This window comes from Engystomops pustulosus, chromosome 5, assembly GCF_040894005.1.
Source record: "Engystomops pustulosus chromosome 5, aEngPut4.maternal, whole genome shotgun sequence".
Classification (NCBI taxonomy): domain Eukaryota; kingdom Metazoa; phylum Chordata; class Amphibia; order Anura; family Leptodactylidae; genus Engystomops; species Engystomops pustulosus.
In genome coordinates, this window is record NC_092415.1 from 148715214 (window position 1) to 148740725 (window position 25512).

The window sequence follows — 25512 nt, forward strand, 5'->3', positions numbered from 1 at the left end:
AAAGAACAAGACAAAACATTGTAAAGAGGAAAACATTCTTCCATTTCAGCAGAAGATATTGATTGTATGTATTCAATAGTGTGCTTGTGGACAGTAAGATGCCCATAGAGGATCTAGATGACTTTTACGTATTGCCCGATTGCATATAGTACATGCTGAATGATATATTTTTATTTATCTGCCTGACTAGAGTTCTGTCTCATATCTCCAATTTGTTTGTATCACACTGTGATTTATTCATTTAACTGAATGTGAAGGGACATTGATACTACTGCCAGAAGTTCACTGCATTTGATTCTGCTCTTAAATCTGAAATGTTTCCACATTCAAGATGCTACGAAATGCAACTTTAATAAATCTGTCAAAATAAACATAACCTGTCGTAGATGGGGTTGTGTCGCTTTCTTTTTCCTTCATTTTCTCTGAAGTGTATTGTAGAGTGTAATCAATTGGTCCCTGACAGAATGAAACCAAGCAGATAAATGCATGCAACATAGTTTTTAGTGACCTGATGAAAATTCTGTTTACAGTACAATTCTCTGCTCCGAGTGATATTGCTTACTAAACAAACAAACCACAGTCAGAAAAAAAGGCAAAAAGTTAAAGTGACAACGGCTGTATAAATGGCTATGTAATGAACAGAAGACATTAGAATACATGTATACAATATGGTACAATTTAATGGAATCAGTGTTGTAATCAGTTGACCACTGTACACAAACATCTACAGTATATACAGCAACATAACTTTACTAGCGCACTGCCTACAACATAAGAATGCTACACATAAAACACAGCAAGATGGATGTACACATTATTATTTTAAACGTCATTACTGATTCATTTACTATTCACATACATTTAATTTTCTTAGTGGACGTTTCAGCCTTCCAGAAAAGGCATATATATTATATATATATATACATATATACATATATACACAGACATATACATACACACACACATATATATATATATATATATATATATATATATATATATATATATATATATATATATATATATATATAACGGTTGTTATAAATAAGGAATGAAAGCAAGTTATGGGTTCCAAAATATGCAATATGCAAGAGATCCCCCAAAGATACACATTTCTCTAAAAAAGTATTAAAAAAAAGAAAATGATCCAAATAATAAAGGGGCAGTGAAGCCCTCTCCATGTACCCAACACACGCCATACTATTACGACACGCGTCGGTAAGGGGTTAAAGGGAAGCTTCTGTGCTGTTCATGTCAACTTCCGACTGTTCCGGTGTCATCAGTGTGTGATCAGTTTCTGAGATATGTGTCCGTAAAAAAAATGTTTGTCATACGCATTCCATTTGTTTTTGCAATTTAAAAAATGGAAGGGTGGCAAAGGACGTCACTAGCTCGTTCCAATCTCTTGCAGGGTTGTATGACAGTTGAGAGCCACAAATATGGACCAGATGCAGAGGGCACCTCTGTGTCACGTGGGTAGCGTCAGTATTTTTCATGTCCCCAAATACTTCTATGGGACCTGCTGTGTCAGTGTGTCATCCCCCCAAAAAATAAATAAATAACACAGAAGAATGTGCATGTAGTGTAACATGGGGCAAGGCAACATTTGTACATCCTGAATACTTCATAATGGATGGATAATTTTTACAACCCAAGTAAACTTTGAAGTCAGAACAAAATAATGTGATGTAAAGGCTTTTGCATGTGACCTTTAAAAACAAGGTGTGACTAACACTTGTTTTAACATAAATGACTTTGCAATAAAATGTTAAAGGAAATCTACCATCTGGTGTGGAACACAAAGTTTTTCTTCTACATTAAGTTGGATCGCTTTATTCTGAGCATGATAACAAGCATTCTAAACCAAGATCAAGAACAAGAATAGCTCTGGAGGGCGTTACTTGTGCCACTCTGTGCTGCAACTTCACAGGCTTTTGCATTGGGCAAGAAGCACTTCCCCCTGATTAAATTATGCAGAGGGAGAGGGAAGTACTGAGAGAGCAGGGGGAGGAGGAGACATTGTAACAGTTTGTAAAGCCAGAGGATTGAAGGGCCTGGATCCATGATCTATGAGTAAGTGCCCCTGGTTTATCATAGTTGATGGTAGATTTCCTTTAAAAGGGTTTTTTACCATGGTCACTGTTCCATTCGTTATCAAAGAATTCTGTCTGCCCTGACCTTGGCTCGTTTATGGACCATGCTTTTGCCTGTACTTTCAGTACCCCAAACAAATGTTTGACCAGATCACTGTATAAGGGTTAAATGCTGTAAACAATAGGATCACTGAAAAAATGCCTTCAGGAATTGCAAAATGGGTAACAGTGAGGTGGTCATCTCATCTCTCGGACGACCATCTATAGGGGAACATGGCTAACCTGAAGTTCTTTTCAAGCCTATGGGAGTTAGGGCTACTTTTAACATTTAGTTTCCATGTTCTTACATTGGCAAACAGCCCCCTAACCTGGAGGAAAGATGTGTAGTAGCTAAAAGACAGACAAGCTGTGGACAAATGGAATGGTGGCACGGTGGCTTAGTGGTTAGCATAACAGCCTTGCAGTGCTGGGGACCTGGGTTCAAGTCCCAGGGTCAGGGACCAGTTTGGCAAGCTCTTTGTAACACTGCATAATCTGTGTGTGCTAAATAAATAAAGGAATAAGGAATAATTAACAGCATGTGTCTATATTCCAGGTAGCAAGTAAACAGGTTGTCCACCAGTTTTTTTTAATTGAAAAGACTAAATGGAAAAATATAAAGAAAAGTTATTATAATATATTCATAATATTATTATAAAATGATCTAAACTAATCCCCTTGAGCTTCCATTCAAATATTTCCAGGGTTATTTATACTCCATAGTCTTGTCTTGCACACAAGAAAACACTGTTTGACCCTTTTTTCATAAGCTGGACAACCCTTTAAACATTTATACATTTCTAAGGAAACGAATATGCTGTCTGCGTAAGGCATCTACATGCCGGTTTCAAGCTTTGTCTGAGCTTTCTGCTCCGGCTGACGTAGAAGGTTCCTGGATTAGGGACCCTTTTATTAACCCTGAAATCCTGAACAGAATGTTTTAAATAAGTTCTCTAAAACCAGACAACCTAACAAGTGCACAGTAATTTTATTCAGTCTGGCTATGTTAAACAGAGCACTTTGTAAGATAAGTATTAGGGAAGTCTTGATATGAAACACTAACAAATGTTCCAAGTTATTACTGAAAAAATGCAAAGTGGATTTAGCAGGATGAAAATTATCCTTAAACATTTTAAGATAGGCCATTGTAACAGCTAGTTTCAGAATCTATTTTGTATAAAGCAATTTCATATCAAATTTTAGGCAGTGCTGTTAAGGGGAAATAAATGAGATAAAAGAACCTGTGGGAAATACAGATAATATCAGAATTGATTTTGGCATTATGAATGGAAAATCAAAACATTATAAACTTAATTCAGACAGATGGCTTTATTATTATATGTGTGGACTGGGATAAAAGTCTAGGAAATGCTTCTTGTCACCGTTTCCTCACGTGTAGCAGCGCTGAAAAATTGCTGTACAGGAAGTCCCTGGGTTACATACGAGGTAGGTGCTGTAGGCTTGTTCTTAAGTTGAATTTTGTACTTAAGTCGGAACTGTATATTTTATAATTGTAACTCCAGCCACAATTGTTTTGGCCTCTGTGACAATTGGATTTTAAAAATGTTGGGTTCTCATAAGAACCAGGATCTTAATTGCAGTCACATTTTATAACTATTACATCTGTTTATTGTAGCCTAAGGCTTAAGTAGAGTAAATTACCAACATCCAAAGGTCCGTTTGTAACTAGGGGTCATCTGCAAGTCATGTGTTCTTAAGTAGGGGACAGCCTGTTTATTTAATACACAACACTACACTATTTTATAGGTAGAAAAATAAATTTACAGTGTTCAATATCATCGACAATCATCTGTGTGGTAACAAAAAATCAGTAAACAGTCATCAAAAACTAAAATTATAGTAAAATCTTTAGACAATGTTTACTACAAAATGTAAATATTGGGGTCATTTAACATGCATGGAACACCATATATATTAGCAGGCTCCGGCCCCCTGATGTACCCAGCAAGTAACTAAGCCAGTCGAAATTCTACGTCAGGCTCTAGCATAGTCCTGTGCTCATTTGACTTGAAGTGGCACCGAGCACGGCCAGTGCACAGGAACGACTTGCGGTTACGAGTGAACTCACCCCCTTCACACCGTCCATGCCAAGTCCATGAGATGTAAACGGGAAATAATCTTAATTATTGAACCAGAAATTGCAAGTATTTTAGGGCTTGAACACCAAGAAACTGGCTTATAAATATCCCCATTGTGTGGGTTGAGCTTTTCCCAGCCAGTACTGAAGTTATATAAAATGACAGCAAATGCTGGGTATGTTTTGCAAAACATTGTTATCTTGGATGGATTTTTTTCACTCGCCATTCTTTGTCTGTAAAGGTAAGCCAATTTATTTCTTGAATCCCTTGAGCTGATTATTATACCTTTGTGTATGCAAATAATAGCATGGTGGCTGCAAAATATGCACCCAAAATCCAATGCTTCAGTTCTGCAAGTGCTACTTGGGACAGAACTTTATCCTAAAGAGCTATCTGCTTAATGATTAGTAGTGATGTTGATGGAAAAAATGTCACCCCTCCTTTAAGGTGTGTGGGTGGGATTGTTTTATAAAGGGCACATTTGCGGCTGCATTTACGTTCGCATAGACGGCAATAGCGGCGCGGCGCAGATGCGGTGCCACACATGTGTGGCACCGATCCGGCCCGCACACCGCAATAAGATAGAGCATGCTCTATCTTTTGCCGTGTGTGCAGCCGTGCACCGCTATTCTCTATGGAGGGAGGAGGGGTCGCCTCCTCCTCCTCTCCAGCACACGGCGGTATGCTCGCACGGCAGGCATACCGCTGTGTGAATGTACCCAAAGAGTGTCTTTACCTTCCTCAACCTCATCTTAGTTCCATCCCTCCCGCCCTGTGTTTATTTGTTCTGTGATCCATGGATTGCTGTTCATGCTTGTTTGTTTCTTTTCAGTGTGGCCTTCACTTCACCAAGCAAAAAGAGTTAATGTCTTTGGTCTAGGTGTATTTTAGGAAAACAACAGTGCTGTGGAGTTGGTAAGCCAACTTACGATTCCAACTCTGACTCTAGCTCCACTAAAACTCCACCAATTCAAAGTTCTATTTTTCAGTGCTCAGATAAATGTGGGATGTCTTCCCAGTGCCTTATTCCACTGATGTGTAGCAGAGAAACATTACTACTGAGCATCAATACACACATTTGTATAAACTAAAAGCCTAGATCAGGGCTGCCATGTGACCTGTCAAGCCATGAGTTCCCTTTTGTGAAGGAAACCGCGACGTTCCGGACCAGTGGTTCTGGTCAGTGGTACTGCACTGCTCCTGGGTCCTCTCTCCTGCTTCTGGTGCAGCTCTTCTCTGGGTCCTGATGCCTGCACATACAACCAGCATGGGACACAGAGCTGAGAGGTATATGGAGAAGAGAAGAAACTGCAGTGTAGCACAGGGAGGATAAGAGGAGCAAGAAAAGGGAGGGTTTTTTGTCTGTTCTGGGGGTCTTCAATATCAGTAGTTTTATGCTCTGGTGGTCTCTGGTATTTTTGTCTGATATGCATTTCACACAGCTATATCTACAGGGGTCATATTTGGCCGTATTAAGAGTCAAATTTGTCTATGTAGCCGCATCAGACGCAGTACTAGCTATCTAATTTACAAGGCCCCGTTTACGGTCAGTGAACAATGTATACTTTACAATCCTGATCGATAAAACTGGCTGTCATCAGTTGCACCCAGATTGCACAGTGTGGAATTTGAAATGTACTGTGTGCCCGTCTACCCCTGGGGATTGCAAACCCAAAAATAATCCCATTACAACCCCTACAGACAGCCCTAACTAAAGCTGCATAAATGAAAATTAAGTATGAGTGGAAACATGAATAATGTTTCAGTCAACCATCAAAAAATTGCAGAAAAATAAAAAATAGACAACCCCAGTGGTCAAAAACGTTAGTGTCATAAACTGAATAAAACTTATTTAAACCCACACATCTATAATATAAAGGGAGCCCATGTGGACAATTCTACATCTCCAGCAGACCAAAGACTGCAATTAAGACATCTTTTGAAAAGCTTATAAGCCCAGCAAATGCAGTACAGATAAATTAGGTCCTGAATAATACTAAATGATGAGGAAAGTTTCTTTTTTTTCTTGTGGTCTCTAATTTATTTTCCATTAATTCAGTTTTATCTGTTTGGGCTCTAATAACTCTGCTTTCTCTTGCAGAAAATTTCTTTTAATTTTTTTTACAAACACTTTCATTTTAAGTGTCCTGTTTAATTATTAAAACACTATTTTTCGAAGAGACCTCAATCACTCCACAATTATAAATCAGTCTTGTACTTGAAGGATGTAACATACAAAGTGCCTTGCTCCTAGAATTCATGCATTTTATTTGTTTGAGAGTCCTTCCAGGGAATAGTAGATACGGTCTGCAATATCCGTGCAAAATCTCTCACATAAAAGTGTGAATTATGGACAAAAATATATGGCAACTAATGTTCATAATTTGCCATTTCTATTCATCATTACCTTAGGCAAATGAAACAAAAAAAGATTTGGGGCATGATCACAGTTTTAAGATATACAGCAGATTTTCATCCTTATTTACAGTTGGAAAACATGCAGTATATTACAGTAGCAGAACTACATCCAACTGAGACACATCCACATGCTGTACATTTAATGCACATTTTGCTGGGGATTCATTTTAAAATCAGCAGCGGAAAATCTGCCCCTGTTGACTTACACTACAGTTATGAGCATTGGACTTGAAAGTTGATATTAAAGCATCTTTACAAAGAATAAAAAAAATTAAATTACTGCAAAGAATCCTGCAGATGTATAAATGTAGCTCAAAAACAGAGATTTTGGGGAGAATTTATTGTGCTGGCGCATTGCGTACTGGCATATCATGAGAACTCTGACCCTGACACACGATATATTTGGATATATTTGGAGGCTCCAAACTCTCCAGCGGCTGGCTGTATGGAGTGTAGAATTGCACTATAACCTATGGCCCTTGCGCAGGTGAGGAGTAGAAGAAGGGGGGGGGGGGATTTCAAGGAACTATAAATATTTTTGGGCTTGTATAAAATAAAATTTACCAACAAGACCTGAGTGAAGTTGGCCCCCCACCTTGTCCAAATCAAACAAAATTGGTGTCAAATGATTGTGCTACGTTTGTGCTGGTTTGTGCAGCTATCGTTTTTAAGATATTCATGAAAGTTTCCAGAGGTCATCAGAGGTCATCCAGCCCCCCCACATTGCCCAAACCAAACCAAACTGGTGCCGAACAATTCTGCTACATTTAGCAGCGGCACAAACGAAAATTTTTGCTGCACAAACCAGCACAAACATAGCACAAATGTTTGACAACAATTTTGTTTGATTTGAACAAGGTAGGGGGGGCCCAACTTCACTCAGGTACCTACAAGCCCTCATAAATGACGACCTTGGAGTTCTTAATGATTTGGATATTTTTCTGGATTATTTATTTATGGCAAGGCACTACATTGCATGATGTTTGACCTTAAAACAGTTGCCTTAAGTATGATTATTATCCCATATTTTATGTATGACGATCTGATCGGTCAGTTTTCTGGGACACCCACTAATCATTAGAAGACCGCAGTTCAAGAAAATGACGGTCCTGTTCTGAGAGAGTTATTTAAGCAGCAGGTTGAGCATGTGTCCGTCCTGCTGTTTGTTTCACTTCTATGTGAGAGCTGGTAATTACCAAGTACAGAACTCGGCTACATGGGGCATTCTCAGGAGTGCCAGAGATAGCAAAGCGCTCTCCCATATAATTCAGTAGAGCGTCAGGACACAATCAACCTGCCCATTCGTTATCTGCAGGGTTTCTTTGTACTAGAACCAATAGGATCTGCACAGCCAAAAACTCAAAAGAAAAAACCAAATGTAAGCCAATACACTAAACTAAACACTATGATGACTATACATAGGCAAAAATTATTATATAGCAAATCTTTATTAATTTAAACAATAATACAACACGCATGTAAATTCTAAAAACATTACACAACTCATATGGGCAAGAACATATTCTGATATCTCTGTTTCTGATAGTGGTGGATAAGCTTTACTTACTGACTATTCTATCCATACTGCACATGTATCCAGACTTTATAGACAAAATATGCAGTAAAAGCATACAATGTAAGGTCACATTTGAAAGGATACTAGCTCACTGGAACCATGCAAGCATCAGGAGAAGGAAAGGCCACAGGGAAAACCCTTATATGGGTCAGATAGCTCCCCCAAGGAAGTTGCTACTTTGCATCAAAGCAAGTTTGTGCGATCTGTGACCTTAGATTGCATGTTTTACTGCATATTTTGTCTATTATGCCTGTACTATTTGCTTACCCAGTGCGGATATAACAGTTAGTGGTGGATAACCTTTACTATTCATTGCATTTTGATGGACTTCAGCAACAGGCATAACAGAATATGTTTTTGTATGTGGGTCTGTTTATGGACACAATTACCTTAGTTGTATTATGTATTATGTATTGTTGTACTTTTTTAAAAATGTTTTTTAGAATCTGCATCATTCCTTGCATCTTGCACTGTTGTTTTAATGAATAAAGATTTGCTGTATAACAATCATTTTTGCCCATGTACACTTCTCTCATCTAATCATAGTGCCAGGGTTTCATTCTAGTGATCGGTGGGGATACCAGCAGTCGGACACCCAATGATCACATTGTTAATCCCTATCCTAAGGCAAACCTGAGACAAACCCTTCAGTTTGGTGTGACGTTTTGTTGATAACATATTTCTTATTGCTAAACACTGTTCTCTGGAGACTCACAAAACCAGAGCGCCAGTGCACCTGTATAGGCTCCCTCCTAAATTGTCAGCCAGACACCATAAAAGTAGAAAGTTTGGATCACATCCATGTCTGGCCAAGGTAACAATAGAATTGAGGTTCCTCAAGTTGTAAATGAAAGGGAAACAGAAAAGAAACATTGAATACACTGTAAATGCCCTGTTCCCTTTTCTTTGTGAATATGCTATGGGTGTTTTATGGTGCTTATGGTCTTGACGTAGTCCCCATGCATGGCAAGTGTATGCCAAAGAACTTAGGGCACATTCATATGGCCGTCTGCGGGGACGTACATGTGGCCGCATGTACGTCCCCATAGACGGCAATAGCGGCACGGCGGGGATATGGTGCCACACATGTGTGGCACCGATCCGGGCCGCAAACTGCGTGTGTGTGGCCGTGCACCGCTATTCTCTATGGAGGGAGGAAGGGTCACCTCCTCCTCCTCTCCAGCACACGGCAGTATGTCCGCACGGCGGGCATACCGCTGTGTGAATGTACCCTTAGGGTACATTCACACAGCCGTATGTATTTTCTCTCCTGTATTTACAGCTGTATTCTGGTCGCAAATACAGGCTGTATGACATCTGTATGTAGCCTGTATGTAACCCGTATTTTCACAGTGTTCTGTAAAAAATACAGTGGGCTTGCAAATGATGTCACTTACTTGGCCAAGCCCAAATTTTATTACCTGACAAGCCCAAACTCCAGTGTGGAATATATAACTGGATATATAGATGAACATGCTTGTATCATCTATACATGCATATTTGCAGGTATACAGCATAGGAGTAGTAGCACTGTGTCCCCATATATACAGGATAGGTGTAGTTGTACCGTGTCCCCCTCCCACTTGGCAACGGGCATGTCCCCATCCACCCCCTAGACAACGAGCATGTCCCCCCTTGGCAATGAGCATGTCCCCCCCCTTGGCAACGAGCATGTCCCCCCTTGGCAACGACCATGCCCGCCTCCCCCTTGGCAACAAGCCCTTTTTTGTGTGTGTGTGTTTGTATTTTTTTATCTTCCAGGACCGTGCATGCTGTGGAATCCTTCGATGACTGGCATTTTTTTTACAAATAAATTGGTCAACGAGGGTGTGTCCGCATTTTTTTTTCAATAAAACTTTCTTTTTGTAATTAAAAGTGTTTTTTTTATTTCTTCACAAGACTCTATAATCAGCCTTAATAGTGCTGCTGTCTAGTTGATGGTGTTCATTATTAAGGGCTGGCCTTAGTGTTTTTTTTTTGTGGTAAATTCACACTAACGCCCATACCATTACCTTGGTACCCACCGCCACCAGGGGTGCCTGGAAGAGCCGGGTACAAACCAGTACCTGACCGTCTATAGATGGTCAGGTAGTGGGGCGGCTGCAGGCTGTTATTGTTGAGATGGAATAGCCCCGTAACAGTGGGTTATCCCAGCTCAGTAATGGCAGGCTGCTGCAGCTTTTTTCATTTTTTGGCCAAAAATTGGATAAAAAAGAAGATGTGGTGTCCACTCTATCAATAGGGAGGGCCCTACATCATTTTTTTGGTCAAAATTGTTTTTTTTTTTTTTAATTATGTGGGGTCCACCATATCATTTATTTTCATTTATTGGCGAATTTTTTTTTTTTTTAAATTGATGTGAGCTCCCCCCTATTGTCCAAATCAGCCAGCTACAAAAAAACAGCAGCAGCCTGCCATTACTGAGCTGGGATAGCCCACTGTTACGGGGCTATTCCAGCACAACAATAACAGCCTGCAGCCGCCCCACTACCTGACCATCTATAGACGGTCAGGTACTGGTTTGTACCTGGATCTTCCCGGCACCCCTGGTGGCGGTGGGTACCGGGGTAATGGTATCGGCATTAGTGAAAATTTGCTAAAAAAAAGATGGCAAACACTAAGGCCAGCCCTTAGTAATGAGCACCGTCAACTAGGCACCACCACTACTATGGCAAATTATAGAGTCTTGCGAAGAAAAAAACCCTCACTTTTAATAACAAAAAGAAAATTTTATTGAAAAAAAAAATGCAGACACAACCTCGTTGACCATTTTATTTTTACAAAATAATGGCAGTCATTGACGCAATCCTATGAATCCGAAGTAGTCCACAGCATACACGGTCATGGAAGACAAAAAAAACAAACATACACACAAAAAAGGGCTTGTTGCCAAGGGGGCATGCTCGTTTCCAAGGGGGAGGGGGACATGCTTGTTGTCTAAGGGGAGGCAGAAACGCTCGGGGGTAGGGAACATGCTCGTTGCCAAGGGGGATATGCTTGTTATCTAGCGCGAGATGGACATGCTCGGGGGTAGGGAACATGCTCGTTACCAAGGGGGATATGCTCGTTGCCAGGGGGGACCAATACAGTCAGTCCCTGGGTTACATACAAGATTGTTCTGTAGGTTTGTTCTTAAATTGAATTTGTATGCAAGTCAGAACTGTATACTTGTAACCCCAGTCAATTTTTTTTTGGTCTCTGTGACAATAGAATTTTAAAAATTTTGGGTTGTCATAAGAACCAGGATTAACAATAAATCTTCATTGCAGACACCATTGATAACTGTTATAGCTGATTATTGGAGCCTAAGGCTAAAGTACAAGAAATTACCAACATCCAGAGGTCCGTTTATATCTAGGGGTCGTCTGTAAGTTGGGTGTTCCTAAGTAGGGGACCGCCTGTATATACACAAAAACGTGTGTGTGTGTGTGTAAATATATATACACACATCAGTTGGTGCTGGCACAGATTGTGGCATTTACCAGTATAGGGGACAAAAACGACTGCGGCACCCAATTGCGCTGGATGGACAAAAAGATATTAGCGCTTGAATATGACAAAATGAAGAATTTATTTTTAATTAATTAATTAATAAAACCTTTAGTATCCCTGTGATTGTAGCAACCCAAAGAATAAAGGTGACATGTAATTTGGGGTACACAGTAAAAGCCGTAAAATCCAAGCCCACAAGAAAATGGCGCAAATGGGGTTTTTCACCAATTTCACTGCATTTGGAATTTTTTTCCCGCTTCCCAGTTCAGGGCATGGAATATTAAATACCGTCACTATGAAGTTCAGTTTGTAACACAGAAAACAAGCCGTCACACAGCTCTGCACATGGAAAAATAAAAAAGTTATGGATTTTTGAAGGAGGGAAGTGAAAAAAGAAAACATAAAAATGAAAAAGGGCCAGGTCGTTAAGGGGTTAAAATCTCCTAAAACCTATATAAATGTTGGATCCCAGCGCACGTACCAACCCAAAGAATAAAGGGGAGGTGTCAGCTTGAGAGCACTGTGAAATCTGAAAAACAGAGTCCAATAGAGAATGTGGGGAATGCATTTTTTCCTCAATTACTTAGTACATTGCATGGAATACTAAATGGTTTGCACACTCTTTACACACCCTTTATAGATCTTTGCACACCCGTTCACACCCTTTATGTATCTTTGCACACACTTGCACAGTCTTTCACACCCTTTGAACTTACTTTTCACAGGCTCCTGCTCTGCACACTCTTCAGACACTCAGCTGACAGCAGTGCTGAGGTCACGTTCTGCAGCGGTCATGTGATCGCGTCTCCACGGAAACCCACAGCATAGTGAACGGCTGCATGCAGTGGACATCTTCTGGCACCGTTAGCAGCCCCGAAATTTTACAGTCCCATACACTTGTATTGGAAGGGCCGCATCGCAAATCTGTCCAAAAATAGATTTGCTCACCACAAATCGTGCGACCAGATCACTGTCCCCCTCACGGTCGTGTGAATGAGGCCTTACTTTTAGCATTCAGCTGATCAATGTTTTTTTGTTTTCATATACAACAATTATACTGTACACATGCATATAGTATAAAATTGGGTGCTATAAATATACATTTTCTTAGAGGAAGTTAATATACTGTAAACTACTGTTTGTCACAACTTACGTGTATAACAGTATACTTAAGCATACTTTTAGGGATATGTTAGTTATATGTCAGAGAAAACACCCAAATAGAGAATTTTCCCCATAAAGAGAGTGAAACATTTACTACAAAAGTGCAACTTGATATCACACAGGCAAATGAGTACATTTCGGTCAGGATGTGCATTTTAAACAAATACCTGAAATGTTAAAGCAAATAAAACATAATTAAAAAGTAGCAACTTTCAAACATTGGTTTAATGTTTCAATACATAGTTGTCCAGAAAGTTAATAGCTTGTTGCTATTGCAGTGTAAAATGGCCAACTTCATTCCAGTTAATTAAGTGAAATTAATTTGTTATTCCTTGCAGTATTTATAGAATGGTTTTCTTAAGACACATTTTTATTTCTCTTGGGGTAAGTTTTAAAGATATCTGGAATGAAGACAAAATAATCCCAGTTCTAATTTAGCGTCTTAAATAGATGCAAATTAACCTAGTACCTGAAACATTAGATTATTTAGAAGTTCTGATGAAAATGTGGCCATAGAGAAAAGGGATTACAGACTAGAGTTTGAAGACAGATTTAAAAAAATGTTCTCTACATAAATGACCAAGTGCAGTTCTGCAAATTATCATTAGCTTCCTGATGGACCGCTTCCCAAATCCAATAGGGAATGGAAATGTGTTTCATTGTGCACAAAGAAAGACTTATTCACTTTAAGAATTCTCCTTTGAAAAGTTTCTATTCACCAACTACACGCAGGACTCTTCTACGGCTTTGCACATCTCTGTTGCTCTTCAACTTCTGTTATCTCTATCCGTGCAGTCTTTTACTTTTTGAAGGGAAAGCTGAATTTTATATTGTGCTATGAAACCAAACACACATAGCTTTACTCATGCACAGAGCTTCCGTGTACATTATATGGATCATGCTTAAGTAATGGGTCATGTCCCAAAGCATAAAATGTGCACAGTCTCAACAACAATATATGAGGCTGCAAACACTTTAAGTATTCAGAGATATATATTTTTTTTATAAAAAAGCAAACAGATCAGTTAGCTGTCATTTGCTTATTGCCCATTTCCTATTACAGAACTAGCAACCCCTTACTAGTCTGTGCCACTTTACATTAGGACTTGGCCATTTCCAAATAATAACCATTCACATATCCCTGTGATTGCCATGTAATAACCCATGTAATAGATACAATAGATACTTTTGTCATATGTTCGTCAACATCAAGCAAAAACAGAACAGCTGAAATTACCAAGTGGTTTTACTCCGGTTTCCTCCCAAACTCCAAAACATAGTGGTTGGTTGATTAGATTGTGAGCCCCATTGGGGACAGGTCCTGATTATGCAAGCTCTGTGCAGCGCTGCAGAATCTGTGTGCGCTATACAAATAAAGAATTATTATTATTATTATGGTATAAATTAACATTTATAATTGTAGATCACAAACAAAACAGAGTTTGTAAACTTTGAAATGTTCTGAAGAAGCACTGGAGGTTCTGTTCTCAATGGGGACTAGAGGCCTTTCCACTTCATTCACTGTCTACAGGACTGCCACACATGATTAGCAATTAAAAAGAATGAATAAGAAGTTTATTGGTGAACCATCCAACTTATCATTAGAATAGGATTTAACATAAAAATTTTACTGTTCTTTTCTCTGTGTATCAGCGACCGAGAAAACGACGTTGGACCCCTACCAATTTGAATGTTATTTTAAGCTTAAAAAAAGGAAAGGTCCTCAATATCAATGTCTGCTCCTAGAAAATGTGCAATCTTGTGGGACACACTTTCTAAACAGACTCTCTCTTTAACAAGATGTTAGATGTCTTTGTGGAGTTATTTGTTACAACATCAAGTTTGAACTTTTTATTTAAAATTACTTGAATCCGTAAACTCACTTCATTAAACAGAATAAAAAATGCCCCTTACAACACATTAATATGATAAATTGTTAGTTGCCGCATATTTTAAATTCAGTGTGTTCTCCTGCATCATAATGAATTATAAGAATAAACCTGTGGTGACTAGTTTTAAGTATTCGATTATTAATAAATAAAAAGAAATATGACACAGTCGAGCCTAAATCCAACATAAAAGTAACGATAATTTAGGTCTTAAGTAAGACAAAATAAATCAAGTTCTACATTTTTTTTGTTAAGATGTAAAATGCCATTTGCCTCACGCAAATTATATACATGTATATTTCTTAAAGATTTCCTTTAAGAAATGGCACAGTTTCTTTATGAGGTATTTCATTCCAGAAAAGAGGGTTCAGTTTGTCTGTCTTTTACACTGACTGAAAGGTATTTGATGTCACTTTTGAGGAGTTCTCGTCTTAGGTTGGGAGCACCTTCATCACCTACATAATAATCACCATTCAGAGTTCCAAAAAGTACTGAGATAAGGATATTAAACTTATCATCCTACAGTCTCAACAAAGCTGTAATTGGACTTGTCAACAAAGATCTCTCATAATGCACAACCACAAAAATTGATGAATTCCAACTATTTTGTGACCTACATGGAGTAATCAGAAAACTGACACTAACTAGCACAAATGTGCTGAAAAACCCTAACTCGGCTTATACTCTAGTCAAGGAAAGAAAAAAAAAAAAGTGAACTCACCTTCCGACGTTCCCTGGCATCCATCGCGGCTCAGACATCGGGTCCCGGTCCGTCGCATAAAGGCAACAGTACATCACCAAACTTCGGCGAGCGATGCCATAGTCCATTCGAAAAGTCCACACTTGCACAGCAGTGGCTCCTTACTGAGAAAACGAACGTCCGGTGTGTCGTGACGTTTCTGAGGGAGTTCCTCCTTCCTCAGGCATGAATTTCATTAGGTATTAAATCCAATATTGAACTCTCACATAACTTATTCTGAAAGGATAGATTGGCCTTTAAAACCCTAATTTACAATCAGTCCATCATCATGTGGATAATGGAGGGGAAATTGTGATCCAAAATAGAGAATCATACATAAACAAATCCCTAAAGATCCTTTATAAAGATAAATACTACTATGATAAAGATAAAGACTACTCTGAGGTCCTACCTAAGAATCCAATTGAGATCCACACCAATGAATTAAAAATTCTCCTAAGCACGGTGGCTTAGTGGTTAGCACTACAGCCTTGCAGCGCTGGGGTCCTGGGTTCAAATCCCATCCAGGTAAACATCAGCAAAGAGTTTGTTTGTTCTCTCCGTGTTTTCGTGGGTTTCCTCTGGGTCCTCTGGTTTCCTCCCACACTCCATAACATACTGGTAGGTTGATTACATTGTGAGCTGCATGTGGACAGGGACTGATTTCGCAAACTCTGTGCAAAGCTGCGTAATCTGTGGGCGCTATAAACTTGTGTATAAGCCGAGCTTTTCAGCACAAAAAATGGGTTAAGCTGAGGTGAGATTTTTCAGCACGAGTCAATAAAAATAAAATAAACTTACATACTCACCTTTTGGCATCCCCGATGATCATTGCGGCAAGTATCGGGAAGCCGTAACGAGCATCGGGGACGCCGGAAGGGGAGTATGTAAGTTTATTTTTTTCATGCGGGCTGGCTATATACTAAAGGGGGCTGGCTGGCTGGCTGGCTGTATACTAAAGGGGGCTGGCTGGCTGTATACTTAAGGGGGCTGGCTGGCTCTATACTACTGGGGACTGACTGGCTATATGCTACTGAGGGCTGGCTGCCTATATGCTACTGGGGGCTGGCTGCCTATATGCTACTGGGGTACATATGGTAAATAAAGGAATTATTATTATAATTTTTATTAAACAAGAGGAACAGCGATGGGGATGAGATTTGCACCCAGTTTCCCCATTCTTTATATGGGCTAGTTTGAAACTTAATTCATAACCAACAGTCCCAAACGGAAGAAGACTATTATCTACTACAAGATATACACTCACCGGCCAATTTATTAGGTACACCTGTCCAACTGCTCGTTAACACTTAATTTCTAATCAGCCAATCACATCGGGAAGAAAGGTGATTTAAGTGCCTTTGAACGTGGCATGGTTGTTGGTGCCAGAAGGGCTGGTCTGAGTATTTCAGAAACTTCTGATCTACTGGGATTTTCACGCACAACCATCTCTAGGGTTTACAGAGAATGGTCTGAAAAAGAAAAAACATCCAGTGAGCGGCAGTTCTGTGGGCGGAAATGCCTTGTTGATGCCAGAGGTCAGAGGAGAATGGGCAGACTGGTTCGAGCTGATAGAAAGGCAACAGTGACTCAAATCGCCACCCGTTACAACCATGGTAGGCAGAAGAGCATCTCTGAACGCACAGTACGTCGAACTTTGAGGCAGATGGGCTACAGCAGCAGAAGACCACACCAGGTGCCACTCCTTTCAGCCAAGAACAGGAAACTGAGGCTACAATTTGCACAAGCTCATCGAAATTGGACAGTAGAAGATTGGAAAAACGTTGCCTGGTCTGATGAGTCTCGATTTCTGCGGCGTAATTCGGATGGTAGGGTCAGAATTTGGCGTCAACAACATGAAAGCATGGATCCATCCTGCCTTGTATCAACGGTTCAGGCTGGTGGTGGTGGTGTCATGGTGTGGGGAATATTTTCTTGGCACTCTTTGGGCCCCTTGGTACCAATTGAACATCGTTGCAACTCCACAGCCTACCTATTGTTGCTGACCATGTCCATCACTATATGACCACAATGTACCCAACATCTGATGGCTACTTTCAGCAGGATAATGCGCCATGTCATAAAGCTGGAATCATCTCAGACTGGTTTCTTGAACATGACAATGAGTTCACTGTACTCAAATGGCCTCCACAGTCACCAGATCTCAATCCAATAGAGCATCTTTGGGATGTGGTGGAACGGGAGATTCGCATCATGGATGTGCAGCCGACAAGTCTGCGGCAACTGTGTGATGCCATCATGTCTATATGGACCAAAATCTCTGAGGAATGCTTCCAGCACCTTGTTGAATCTATGCCATGAAGAATTGAGGCAGTTCTGAAGGCAAAAGGGAGTCCAACCCGTTACTAGCATGGTGTACCTAATAAAGTGGCCAGTGAGTGTATATAGATGATCTATTACTCATTTGTAATGTGAATGAGAGTGAGGTCCAGTCCTTTGTTAATCACCTTAACCAGAACGACTGGGACCTTTCATTTACCGAAATATCCTCCAAAGTAGAAATTGAATTTTTGATAATCCGAATAAAGGATAATGAAATCACCACTGAAACATACTTCAAGAAAGTGGACAGCAATAGCTTAATGCATTTTAATAGCTCTCACCATTATAAGTGGAAAAGAAATATCCCATACAGATAATTTAAACGTATCAGAAGAAACTGTCTGGAAACAGGAACCTTCAACTGTAAAAGCTAAATTCTTGCTAATAGATTTTTAGCCAAAAAATTTCCAACAAGGGTTGTTAAGTCAGCCTTAAACCATGCAGAGAAACTTACTCAGCCACTGCCACTGAAAAAGAACAGAAGAATTTCAATTTCCATTTCATAACCACCATGTAGTTAGAGACACCCTTGCTAAAGATATTTTGGCAACAACATTTGCATTTGCACAATCCATACTTTTATTCCAAGATGAGGAGCTATTGTTTTTATGTAAATCAGCCTCGTTAAATAAAGGTAGGCAGATGAGCAGGTGGGAAATTCCCCTGTTGCCCCTCCCATCTCCATCTTCTTGTCTCCCTCCCGTTTCCAGCTCCATCACTTCCAAGTCAGAGCCAATAAAGTGTCACCTATCTCCAGCCTGGTGTGTGATGGTGCAGGCTGTCAACTCCATCACTGCCTCCTGCTATGCCTTCTGCCCCTTCCCAAACCTGACAGAAGAGAGACCTCCAGTGTGGTGCACAGCATTCTGTAACATTTCCTGTCTGCTGAGCAAGGACTGTATATATCTGTAGTTAAATATTGGCAGACAGTCCCTCAGTATTAGCTCCAGGCATTGGGGATTAAAGAGAGTTCCAGTGTGGTGGTAGCAGTGAAAATTATCAATCAGGAACAGAGGTGTTGAAATCCTCCATATCCTTCATAAGTGAACTGCATATTTCATAATAAATGCTTTGTAAAGAGGTTTACTATTTATTATTCCCCAAATGCATACCCTCACATTAATCTATACAGAATCAAGTGGATGCCCAAACACTAAGTAGATGGGATTTAATTCAGGTCTCAGTCTTTAAAAAAAAGACCAAACCCACTTGAACCATCAGGTGAGGAAGCAAACACTTGGGAACCAGTTGCAATTTGTTTGTGACTTGTAAGTGAATACATTTCATATTCATTCCATTAACATTTCAGGTGCAATAATATAACTACTTTTATGAAGCCGTCTAAACCGCTAAAATAACCCTGATGTATAAAGTGAACCAAAAGAGCTCCATACACACTCCAAAAAAAATGGAGTAAGATACCAACCTAAAAGATAAGTCTGCCCCACACCCACAGTCTCTTCATAGCCACTTGAAGGAAGAACACTAGTGGTCATTAAGGGGTTAAGCAGATATTTTACACATTGCACATCTGGTAAGTGACAGTATACAATTGCCATAAAACGCTTAATTAATAATCTGAGGCAAATGCTCTTCTTATAGTTAATGAGTAATGGGTTTTCTCCGAGTCCTGTGGACAGTGACAAATTCAGTGGTTAGCAACGTCCTTCTGGAAAAGATGCATGGTTTAAAATATGAACCACTAGATGATTTATATCTGTTTGTATGATAAATAATTATTTATAGATAAACTTTTGGACCAATAGAAAAACTTGAATACCGTGCCACCTTCACACTTCACATCTTCTACACTGCCTCCTATAAGCAAAAACGCCCACCATCTTATATTGTGATTTATGCCCTAAGGATTTTAATTTCTGCCTTGACACTTACACTTTGAGAATGTGGCCTACAGATGTGTAATGATAACTCCTAATAACAGGATTTTTTTAGTTTTTTATTTTAACTGCAGCATCGCCGGAATATTTAATTGCTCATTACTTTCAGTTATTCTGTAGTTCCTCTATTTTACCTTTGTATTTTCTCCTACGCTCCAGAAAGTTTATCTTTTTTAATGCATCATCACATTGCAAATGTAACTTAGTACATGATTAACCCATTTGTGACATCACTAAATGGACCGAATAAACAATAACAGTCAGGGGCGCACCTACCATGAGGCGAGTTGACACATCACCCCCCCACCCATCACATCCACCAGCCCGCTGGCCGACACATCCACTGTGTGTGTAGATGTTGTATATACTGTTCGTGTGTGCTGTATGTATATGCAGTATTGGTGATATTTATCAGGGCTTCTGTGCCATGTCAGTGGCGTAGAAGCCCTGAAATAATTGCAAATTTTAGTTTTATACTACATGGCGGTACGCTGTATGCATTTTATACAACATGGCGGTACGCTGTGTGCATTTTATACTACATGGCGGTACGCTGTATGCATTTTATACTACATGGCGGTAAGCTGTATGCATTTTATACTACATGGCAGTAAGCTGTATGCATTTTATACTATTTGGCTGTACACTGTATGCATTTTATACTACATGGCTGTACACTGTATGCATTTTATACTACATGGCGGTACTCTGTATGCATTTTATACTACATGGCGGTACTCTGTATGCATTTTATACTACTTGGCGGTACTCTGTATGCATTATATACTACATGGCGGTAAGCTGTATGCATTTTATACTATTTGCCTGTACACTATATGCATTTTATACTACATGGCGGCACGCTGTATGTATTATATACTGCATGGCGGTACTCTGTATGCATTTTATACGACATGGCGGTACTCTGTATGCATTTTATACGACATGGCGGTACTCTGTATGCATTTTATACTACATGGCGGTACTCTGTATGCATTTTATACTACATGGCAGTAAGCTGTATGCATTTTATACTATTTGGCTGTACACTATATGCATTTTATACTGCATGGCGGCACGCTGTATGTATTATATACTGCATGGCGGTACTCTGTATGCATTTTATACTACATGGCGGTACTCTGTATGCATTTTATACTACATGGCGGTACTCTGTATGCATTTTATACTACATGGCGGTACTCTGTATGCATTTTATACTACATGGCGGTACTCTATGCATTTTATACTACATGGCCGTACGCTGTATGCATTTTATACTACATGGCCGTACGCTGTATGCATTTTATACTACATGACAGCATGCTGTATCTATTTTATACTACATGACTGCATGCTGTATCTGTTTTATACTACATGACAGCATGCTGTATCTATTTTGTACTACATGGCGGCATGCTGTATGCATTTTATACTACATGGCGACACGCTGTATCTATTTTTTACTACATTGCGGACTGACTACTCTCCATACAAGGTGACTGTTTGCTGCAAAACTCCAACTTGTAACACCAGCGATCAGTGCTAGTGCCGATCACGGGTGTTAAATCCTTCGGATGCTGCTGGCAAAGCTGCTGGCCATCTTGGCTTAAATAGTCCGTCCCCATATTGTCTTTAGGGAGTGAAGACCTGTTGCTATAATAGTTTCAAGCATTTGTTACAGTGTGCCAGTGGCACCGAAGTATAAAAAAAGTTATTAGCTCCAGAAGATGGCAAAATAAAGAATTTCATTTGTACAGAATGTTTTCATTTTTCAAAATGTATTAAAACACAATAAAATCTGTAGAAATTTTGCATCCCTGTGATCCAATGAATAAAGTAGACATGTCATGTGGGGCGCACAGTGAAAGCCATAAAAACCAAGCTCACATGAAAATGTGAAATGCGTTTTTCCACCAATTTCACTGTATTTGGGATTTTTTTCCCACTTCCCAGTACAAGTCATGGAATAATAAATACTGTCACTATGAAGTGCAATTTGTTACACAGAAAACAAGCCCTCACACAGCTCTATACATGGAAAAATAAAAAAGTTACTGATTTTTGAAGGTGGGGAGTGAAAAAGGCAAACGCAAAAACTAAAAGGGCCTCGTCATTAAGGGGGTTAACTATCTGATTATTTTTACTACGTAGGATATTAATTATTTTGCTGCTGGCAATTTTTTTTTTCCTGAAAGTTTTTTGCTTTTTTTCGTCTTATATAACTGGTAGTAGTGTTATACCCTATTCCTCATACTATTCTGTTAGAATACAATTTTAGCCAAATGGGGATTTTTGTCATACCACAGGACTAAACAAAAAGCAGAATATAAAACTAAACAAATTATTTAATTTGTAACATAATAAATGAAGTGTAATGACTAAATAATACATTAATGAATGTATTAAATAATCCAATATTGAAAACACATGGCTCATCATCATCTGCAATCACTGAAGGTGTTTCCTAGAACAAAACTATTAATTAACTATCCATAGAAGAGATCAATGAGGTTGTCTGGGAATAACAGTTATTGCTATTGCTCAGAGCTCTTTCAAACTGGTGCAGTTTTTTTCTCAAATTTCAAATATCCTGAATTGCACTGAACTCTTTTTTTCTATGGGTGTTCTCATGTTTCATTTTTTTCCAACTGATCTGTTGTCAGAAAAAAAAATTAAAACTTGTCCTAATTTTTTTCAGGTGTGTGAATTACAGAAGGCAACTGAAGTCTACTGATGGCAGATTTGTTTTTCTCTGACGATGCTGGGGAACCACCAACATTAATCGATGTTAAACCCTTCGTTTTTCTTGCGGATGTGAAAAAAAACTAACATATCTTATTATGTTCCCCATCAGCACCCCCTCTTTTTGTGATCTCACAGTAAAATAATAAACATATATTCTCCTTGGCCTGTTCCCCCCAGTGGTTCCTTTTTCCTCTCCATCTGCTGTGTGTAGCAGTGAAGCCGGCAGGCAGATGACATAATAACATGCTGGCTCTGCTAACACAGCAAAAGTAGAGTCACAGTGATAGTGCAGGGAGTTGCCGGCTCTATTTACTCAGCTCTATCGGCAACAGGAGGATGTCAGCAGAGCCCTCCCAATGGCATTGACTGGGGAAAAAAAATGACCTGGGCATAAATGTGGAAAAGTAGTAAGGAGATAAGGGGTTAACTGTATGTACATTTACCCATCCACTAATACATATCTACTGTACTGTAACATGAAAGCTTTATAATTAAAGAACTACTGTAAAGTTTTTCCCAAATAAATATCTATTGGGATGTAGAAGAACTTTGCCTATTATCTTTGTTACCTATATTCAGATGTTTTTTTGCTATTGCCTCAGTGCTTAAGTAGCTCCTTCCTATCCCGGTGCTAACAGGCCCTGGAGTCTATAGTATTAGCAAACTCTACAAACTCTATGGACTCCTGGAGGGGAGGGGTTGCTGCTCCCTGTTCACAGAGGAGGAGGTCATGTGACAGAGCTCTCTCTGTGTATGTAGCAGGGCTGAGTGTATTCAGGACTGTGACTACAGAAGTCTCCTACATGGAGTGGTGAGATCTCCCTGTTTCCCATCAGTTCCTTCATCCCAGTCTGTGATATAGCACTTTCTCTGTTTTTCATCTCGCCTCATGCTGAAGCCCTTCCCCCACCTTGTACTCCTCTGTGCAGATAAGCTTTTAACCCTTAGTGTTCACACAGCACAGGCAATACACACATAGTGACTGGTTTACTTATGATTTCTACCACTTATTACATATTCCATGCTCCTCCATGTGACAGAAGCTGCCAGGCTAGTCTCTATCAGTGGATTCACTTTTGGGAATCTAAATGGGTTTAATGTTAAATTACTTTGAGAAAGAACCCAAGGCATCATGGGATCTGTGGGTAGATAAAAGACTTCAGAGAAAGTACAGGAAGATGTTAGTCTCCGCCCACTTCACCTCTGTTGAGATAAATTTTTCTGGTCAGAACAAAAAATTCGATATTTCGGGAAAAAAAGTATGGGCATCACAATATGGGAATCGTTCTGTTTGTTTTCAAAGAGGGAATCACATAAACTCATAAAATAATTATAACTTTACAGTTACGCTTATAGGGAGTGTCCAACTAAGAAGCTTTATGTAAAAGGAAGAAATGGCAAAAGAAAACTAATGCAAAAGGTGAAAACTGCCACATAATAGAAACATCTTTATGCTAGAAACATATCATTTGCAAACTATTGTTAGTTTAATTTTAGATAGTTCGGATCATTTATATTATGTTCTTTTTTAAAGATTGTCTTTCAGTTCTTTCGTCAGCTAGAATAAATGTTGACAACCTTCAGCTATTGTCTATGGGGTCCAACTAACATCAGAAAAGCCAGCACACAGTTGTACTGTGTATTGACAAGATCCAATTGTAGCAGTTTTAGGCCACCAAGATGTGTAGTGAAAAAACAATGGACATAGTAGAATATTTGACATAGATGAGATTATTCCTTGTATAGCCTTTCTACAAGTTTCTGTCAAGCTGAGCTGGCTTGTGTGTTATAACAGCTTGGGTCATGTATAGATAAATGCTGCACACTGGTATCATCAAGTGGCTTTTACACATAAGGTCTGTAGTACCTCTGCTCCAGAGATCAGCTAAAAGATCTTTGTCCAGCGGTTGATTGAGAATAATAAGTCCACATTTCAAGTTTTCTGTAAGAAATGACACAAATTTAACTTTTTATGTCAAACATAAAGAGCTGAGCACAGGTCAACTATTAAGTAACAAATTGAATAAAAATTGCAGACAAGTCCATCATATTGACAGAAATATTTCATGTAAAACACAATAATAGCTTGCTATTACGCTAAATCAAAGTCTAATTGGATTAGCAACTTCCCTCGTATGTAAAAGAAGTACTATTTCTTATAAAGCAGTTGCCAATGACCGTATTAGTACTTTCAGTAAAATAACTCCCACACGGTTCATATTATGGTGCTGCATCAAACATTACCTGATGACTGAATCGGTACATGCAGATTGTGTAAAACATTCTTCAAAGGACATTTGGGGGCAGAACGGTGGCTTAGTGGTTAAAATTACAGGGTTCATGTCCCAGGGTCAACATCTGCAAAGAGTTTATGTTCTCTCAGTGTTTGTGTGGGTTTCCTCTGCTTTCCTCCCACACTCCAAAACATACTGGTAGGTTGATTAGATTGTGAGCCCCATTGGGGGCAGGTTCTGATCTGACAAGCTCTGTGCAGTGCTGCATAATCTGTGTGTGCTATATAAATAAAGGATCAATTATTATTATTATTTCTAAAATGTTCTTCTTTTTTCCTCAGGCACTAGGCCCCACTTTTCTGAGCTTTTCTTTTTAACAAGGAAGCCCAAGTCCAATCCACTTTAAAGAAAAAATCTAGTTTGTCCAAAAATAGCTTAATTGGTCTGCAATGTCTGCAAAATGCCTAAGCTCCTGTTGTGTCACCAAGCAGTAGCTTTCCTGCCCATCAACTACCCCTATAACATTCATTGTATAGGTAGCCAAAGATGTTCCAAAGTAGGTCTTGGGGACGGAGATGATAGCAGTTAAATTTGTCACTCATATCTAGAATATTTGGATAATATGGTCGGCCTAGACCCCCATAAGGTAAGGTAAGGACACAGACACACATTAACCCCTTAACGCTCTGCGCCGTAGCTCTACGGCGCAGAGGTATAAGGGATGTATGAAGAGGGCTCACGGGCTGAGTCCTCTTCATACAAAGGTGGGGTTTTTTGCAT

At 39.4% G+C, this 25512-nt stretch overlaps 1 protein-coding gene across 9 annotated transcripts in view; it reads right to left on the reverse strand.

The window, feature by feature from the left end:
• The window catches only part of TPK1 (thiamin pyrophosphokinase 1), a 335076-nt gene that overhangs the window by 209286 nt on the left and 100278 nt on the right, over nucleotides 1-25512 (reverse strand). For 6 of the 9 annotated variants that reach the window (XM_072153367.1, XM_072153366.1, XM_072153373.1 and 3 more), the window contains one exon: nucleotides 24366-24440. The exons of the other annotated variants lie outside the window; for them this stretch is intronic. In XM_072153367.1, coding sequence (XP_072009468.1) covers nucleotides 24366-24440 — 75 coding nt within the window. The remainder of the gene's footprint in view (nucleotides 1-24365; nucleotides 24441-25512) is intronic. 9 annotated transcript variants of the gene reach the window in all.